Consider the following 6,696-nt stretch of genomic DNA (forward strand, 5'->3'; position numbering starts at 1 on the left):
ACGCGAGCCCGAAACTCGTACCCGAAACGCAAACCCGAAGTGCGAACTTGAATCGCGTATCTGAAACGTGAACCCGAAACGCGAACCCGAAACTCGAACCTGAAACGCGAACCCGAAATGGTACTCGAAACGCGAACCCGAAACGCGAACCCGTAACGCGAACCCGAAACGCGAACCCGTAACGCGAGCCCGAAAAGTAAGCCTGAAACACGAACCCGAAACGCGAACCCGAAACACGAACCCAAAATGCTAACCTGAATCGCGTATCCAAAAAATGAACCCGAAACGCGAGCCGGAAACTCGAACCCGAAACGCGAACCCGAAATGGAGCTCGAAACGCGAGCCCGAACCTTGAGCCCGAAAAGTGAGCTCGAAACGCGAACCCGAAACGAAAACCCGAAACACGGATCTGAAACTCAAACCCAAAACTCAAACCCTAAACGGGAACCCAAAATACAGACTCAAAATGTAGACCCAAAACGCGGACCTGGAACGCAGACCCAGAAAGCAAACCCAAAACGCGAACCCGAAACGTGAACACGAAACGTAAATCGTAAACGTAAAATCTTAAAACATGGGATTTCAAATCCTTCATATATACAAAGGAGTTTCAAATCCTTCATCTATGGGATTTCATGAGATTTGAATGCAAATCCTTTCAACCAGATCCTCCAACCACACATGGAATTTCATGGGATTTGAAATGAAAATCCCTTCAAATCCCACGAAATCCCACGAACCAAACACCCCTAAGTTTTATTTTAGGGTTCGTAGTTGCTTTTTGTTCAGATCTCAAATTAATTTGGGGGGTTTTGATTTCTAAGCTAGGAATCACTATAGAGTGCTATGAATCGTTAGTCTAACACTTCTGAAGCTCCTATACGTCCTTCTGATCCTCCTGATTCGAATATGGTGGATCAAATTCATATTCCTGAATCTCAACTTTCTGAAACACCTCCGGTGGGTGTTGTATTGTCAGTAGCACAAATTAGGGCTCGTACCAGGTTTGCTGTACGTGTAGTTACGGATAAGAAAAAGGATAAGTTTTCACCATTACTCCGAGATAAATTTAAGAAGTCAATTGTTTCTAGTAAAAGAAAGGTATGAAAAATCAGCTGATTGATAAAGCAGATATGTCTGCTGATGCTAAGAAGAGTGCTCATTTTGTAATTGATAAAGAAGATATGCTGATGCTGAGTTCGAACAATGTTTTCTAAGTTCGTTTTTTACTAAGTTCGAACAATTTTTATTCAGTTCTAACAAATTTTGAAATATATGCAGAATTTCTTTTTTAGCCTAATTATATTGCTTCTAATTTTGATTTTACAGCATTTTCAATTTTACTTACAAGTTTGAACAGAAAATGCTTAGTTCGAACAAAAAATGTGGAGTTCGAACAAAAAATGTTCAGTTCGAACAATATAATGGTAAATTCGAACATTTTTTATGCAATTTTCATTCTAAAACTTTTGTTCTACAACTTCTGTTCGAACCAAAAGCTCCGAGTTCGAACAATTTCCATTCTACAAAATTTTGTTCTACAAGTTTCGTTCTACAATTTTTTTCTACAATTTTTGTTATACAATTATCTATTCTAAAATATTATGTTCTACAATTTATGTTCTACAATTTATGTTCTTCAATTATTGTTCTACATTCTGTTTTACAATTTCCGCTCTACAATTGTTTGATGCAAGATGAAAATATTAGCTTTTTAAATTATTTACAGGAACAATTGGTTGATCAAAATTTGAAAATGAGTTATATAATAGAGGACATAAGATTGCGATTTAAGGTGATTTTGATGGTATGTAATAAACAAACTGCTCTAATTATTAGTTACCCTTGAAATTGTTCGGTTACAACCTATTTTTGTCCGCCCTTGTCTCTAAATTGTTCGAATTTAAAGTTCACAGAGTTCTCATTAACAATTAGCTCTGAAAGGATCCTTACCATATACTCCCTCCGTCCCATCTTGCATTCATTAAGATAATAACATCATGATAAATGCTATTTGTTCGAGCATTTTCTAGGTCAAAATAATAACATTTATCACAAAGTGTCTTTTTAAATGTTGATAATTTCACCTAATATATATATATATATATATATATATATATATATATATATATATATATATATATATATATATATATATATATATATATATATATATACCTGCTTACCTACTTATAAGGTGAGTTTTTTTTTTACTATTCCCAAGCACCCTTCCTCATTGCCAGCAGTTGCTTAAACTCTACTTTATCGAATTAAGTTCCTTGATGATGGTTTTAAGTGGTTTAAATTTGTAAGAACACCTGGTTCTGACACTCAACCTTTGAAAGACACGTTTTTCCTTTGTATTGAAGCAGCTACTTATTATAGATATACACCAGACTTTTACCCGTCGCACTTTCCACCGCCTTCTGTTTAAGCTTTCGCATAGTGTATTCCTTTCAAAAACTTTCATAGCGCTCTACTCCCTATCCTTATAAATCAGTTGGGCACCTAAAGTGTAAATTAGTTATATATAGTTTTTCCTTATGCATTGATTTATTTAATTGTTGTTATCGTCTTTGAATTAGTTATAAACTATAGTTGAAGGCAAATCATTCATCAGCTTTAATTCTTACTTATTTCGTTTTGGCTTTCATGTTGATTTCGTCAATACGTGTTCTTTATTGTTAGCGATTGATTTATTATTATTTCTTTGTCTATGTATTACAAAATTAAGATGCATATGGTTACTTTTATGATGCTGGGTTTTATTAGAACAATTAGGGCACACATATATAATTACACTGATTGCTAGGCCGGTTAGTAAGACCGATCTTAACTAAGAAATAGATCAACAACAACAACAACATTACCCAATTCCACTAAAGTGGAGTATGGGGAGGTTAGATGTAGACAGTCCTTTCCTCTACTCTAAAGTAAAAGGGAAGTCATTCTTCTACCCAGGATACCTATCGGTCCCCAGGTAGAGGAAGTCGTCCCTCCCTATTCTGTAGAGCAGAGAGGCTGCTTCCTAGGGACCTCCGACCAGAAAGAACCATGAAATCTGATATGTGAAGTAAAAATTTTCAAGTAAAGTTGATAAAATAGAAACTTTACCATGAATAATGTATACTCTAATACGATATATATAGGTAAATAAAGCATATAACAATATAATGTAATATAACATATACGAAAATATGTGAGTGTCAAATATGCAAGTATAACAAGTCATGTAAGTACAATAAGTATACGTAAACATGTTGGTAAGAAGCATGTAGGTATAATATGTAGTATAAAATAGATGGTATACTATGTAGGCATAGACAAATAAGTATACTATGTTAGCATAAAAACATGTGATATGTAAGTACGTATAAATTAATTGTTATATAATGTAATATAAACATGTAACCATATAGTGCAATAAAGCATGTGAAGTGCACACAAGCAAGTAGGCAAGAAATATAATATAAATATATAAAATAGGTAAACACCATGTAGAACCTATTCATCTATTCTAATTCTACTCCTCCACAAATTCCTATCAGAAGTCATGTCCTCGGTCAATAAGAGCTCCTTCATGTCAAGCTTCAATCTATCCTCCAACCTACGTTTGGGTCTACCCCTTCTCCTTACGCCCCCAACAACAAGGGTCTCGACTCTCCTAACCAGGGCTAAAAGTGGGCGCCTCATAACATGCCCGAACCATCTAAGTCGTCCTTCCCTCAACTTGTTGGTTATGTTCCCAACTTCCAAGTTCTCCCTAAAAACTCCATTTGGTATCATATCTAGCATGGTCTTGCCACACGTCCACCTAAGCATCCTCATTTCTGCCACCTCCATCCTCCTCTCTTGGGCTTTCGTCATTGGCCAACACTCTGAGCCGTAAAACATGGCCGGTCTGATTGCGACCTTGAAAAATTTCCCTTTCAATTTAAGGGGTACCTTCTTGTCGCACAACACCCCTTTCGCTGCCCTCCACTTCAACCATCCTACTCGTATACGATGCGTCACGTCCTCATCTATCCTTCCCGATTTGTGAAGCATCGAGCCTAAGTATCTAAAGGACTCTTGTGGGGGTAAAATCTGATCCCCAATTCTGACATCCACTAAATCCTCTTGTTCTTCTTCTCTCGTCTTGAAATCGCATCTAAGGTACTCCAATTTAAGTCTGCTAATCCGTAGGCCATTTGATTCTAGTGCAGTCCTCCATTGCTCTAGCCTTCTGTTAAGCTCCTCCTGAGAATCCGCAACTAAAACAATATCGTCGGCGAATATTAGGCACCATGGGATGTTATCTTGTATCCTCTTAGTTAGTTCGTCTAGGATCAAAGCGAAAAGATATGGGCTAAGGGCCGATCCCTGATGTAAACCTACCTCAACAGGGAAAAACTCAGTGTTTCCTACTGCCGTGCGTACGCGAGTCTTCGCCCCATCGTACATATCTCTAATAGTTCTTATATATCTACTTGGGACACCCCTAGCGTTAAGAGTCTTCCAAATCAGCTCGCGCGGGACACAGTCATAAGCCTTTTCCAGGTCTAAGAACGCCATGTGTAGGTTCTTTTGTTTTTCCCTATACTTCTCCATAAGGCTTCTAATGATGTGAATCGCCTCAGTCGACGAGCGTCCTGGCATGAAACCGAATTGGTTCTCTGAAACCTTTGTCTCGCGTCGGAGCCTCGTCTCAATCACTCTCTCCCAAAGCTTTATAGTATGACTAAGTAACTTTATGCCTCTGTAATTACTACATATTTGTGCATCTCCCTTGTTCTTGTAAATGGGGATGACCTCACTGAGTCTCCATTCCATAGGCATCTTTGCGCTTCTAAACGTCGTGTTGAAAAGGTTTGTCAACCATCTAACCCCATCGCCTCCTAGGCACCTCCACGCCTCAATCGGGATTTGGTCTGGTCCAACTGCTTTGTTTCTCCCCATCTTTCGTAGGGCTGATCTAACTTCCTCCTGGTTAATCCTCGTGCAGAAACAGTTGTTTTGATATTCACGAACCTCGTGGAGTTCCTCGTTCCGCTCTGTTCTTTCCGTACCAAAAAGGGATGCAAAATACTCTTCCCATCTTTTCTTAATAAGGTCTTCTCTCACTATACTTTGACCCGATTCATCCTTGATATATTTGACGTTAACTAAGTCCCTGCCTCTTCGCTCCCTAGCTTTAGCTATTCTATATATGTCATTGGCTCCCTCTTTAGAGTCTAGTTTCCTATATAAATCTTCATAAGTTTTGTCTTTTGCAATTGCTACGGCCTTCTTTGCTTCTCTTTTAGCTTCTTTATATCTTTCTTCTACCCTAGTTCTCTCTGCAGGTGTCCCTTCTCCAAAAGTAATGAGCTCCCTAAACTTCGCCTGCTTTAACGCGACTTTCGTTTGGACATCGTCACTAAGCCACCACGATTCTCTACTACTCTTATGGGCTCTCGATGTCCCTAATGCCATCCCTAAAGCTTCTTTTGCCACCTCTCTGATAGTGGACGCCATGCGGTTCCATAACTGGTCAACGTCAGCAGGGGCTACGTTATCCCCTTCTACACTCAATCTATCGGCCACAGTCGTTCTAAAAGTCTCTGCCTTCGCTCCATGTAGGTTCTTCCAAAGGATTCTATGTTGCACAACCTTAGCCCTCCTACGAACTCTTCCCCGGGTAACTAGGTCCATGATCAACAATCTGTGCTGGGAGGAGCACGTATATGCTGGAAGGACCTTACAGTCCCTACATGTCCTAAGTTCCCTTTACGAAGGAGCAAAAAGTCAATCTGGGTGCAACGGCCCCCGCTATAAAAAGTGGCTAACTGAGCATCCATCTTCTTGAAAAAAGAGTTAGCTACAACCAACTCGTGGGCAATGGCAAACTCAAGGGTTGAGCGCCCTTCTTCATTTCTAGGACCAAACCCAAAACCCCCATGGGCTCCCTCGTAACCTTCTGCCTCCACTCCTATGTGTCCATTCAGATCACCCCCTATAATTAGTCGATGATCCGCTGGGCACCCCCTTACTACCTCATCTAACAATTCCCAAAAACTCTTCTTTTCCGCATCACTTAAACCCGCATGAGGTGCGTACGCGCTAATGACCGTGAAAGTTTCCTCCTTAATAATTAGACTAACCGACATAATCCTATCGCTAAACCTACCCACGTCAACAACGTTATCCTTATGTAGATTTCCCAAAAAGATACCTACCCCGTTCCGTGCTATCCTAGAACCCGAGTACCACAACCTAAAGTCCTTAATATCTACCGCCCCTTCACCCTTCCATCTAGTCTCTTGAACACACCCTATGTCCACATTACTCTTGATAAAGGTATCAACGAGCTCAATCCTCTTGCCCGTCAAGGTTCCTATATTCCAACTACCCACTCTAATCTTACCAAGGGTGGCTACCCTACTTACGCCTCTATCCCCTCTAGGCCTACCCACCCCTAAACTAGGAGGACATGACCTCAAGTGACCATAGGTATGCGTAAGATCTATATTAACCTATACACCAAAAGATGACCTAAGTAAAAGCTAAAAAATGACTATGTTAAATAAGTAATTATTGTTACCTACACTATTAAAAACAGAAGATAAATAGAAATAGATGTAAGTTATAGCTAATATAGATTTCAAAATGGAAAGCAAAAATAACAGTAATATCTATATCTATATAAATATGATATAAATATATGAATATATATAA

The 6,696-nt window shown here is 39.2% G+C and overlaps 1 protein-coding gene across 1 annotated transcript; it reads right to left on the bottom strand.

The window, feature by feature from the left end:
- Positions 1 to 1,866: 1,866 nt before the first annotated feature.
- On the bottom strand, positions 1,867 to 5,673 carry LOC139859801 (uncharacterized). The gene is made up of 2 exons (XM_071848575.1): positions 4,867 to 5,673; positions 1,867 to 1,974 (listed from the first exon to the last, which is right to left on the bottom strand). The coding sequence occupies exons 1-2, from the start codon at positions 5,671 to 5,673 to the stop codon at positions 1,867 to 1,869; spliced, it is 915 nt and encodes a 304-aa protein (XP_071704676.1).
- Between the last annotated feature and the right edge of the window lie 1,023 nt (positions 5,674 to 6,696).

Source organism: Rutidosis leptorrhynchoides, chromosome 7, assembly GCF_046630445.1.
Source record: "Rutidosis leptorrhynchoides isolate AG116_Rl617_1_P2 chromosome 7, CSIRO_AGI_Rlap_v1, whole genome shotgun sequence".
Taxonomy (NCBI): domain Eukaryota; kingdom Viridiplantae; phylum Streptophyta; class Magnoliopsida; order Asterales; family Asteraceae; genus Rutidosis; species Rutidosis leptorrhynchoides.

Bases quoted from the DNA above. Each gene is read 5' to 3' on its own strand.
- LOC139859801 (XM_071848575.1), bottom strand. From the start codon at position 5,673: ATGGACCTAGTTACCCGGGGAAGAGTTCGTAGGAGGGCTAAGGTTGTG. The intron at 1,975-4,866 runs GTTAGATGGTTG...AATGAATGCAAG, and splicing joins GGTGCCTAGGAGGCGATGGG to ATGGGACGGAGGGAGTATAT.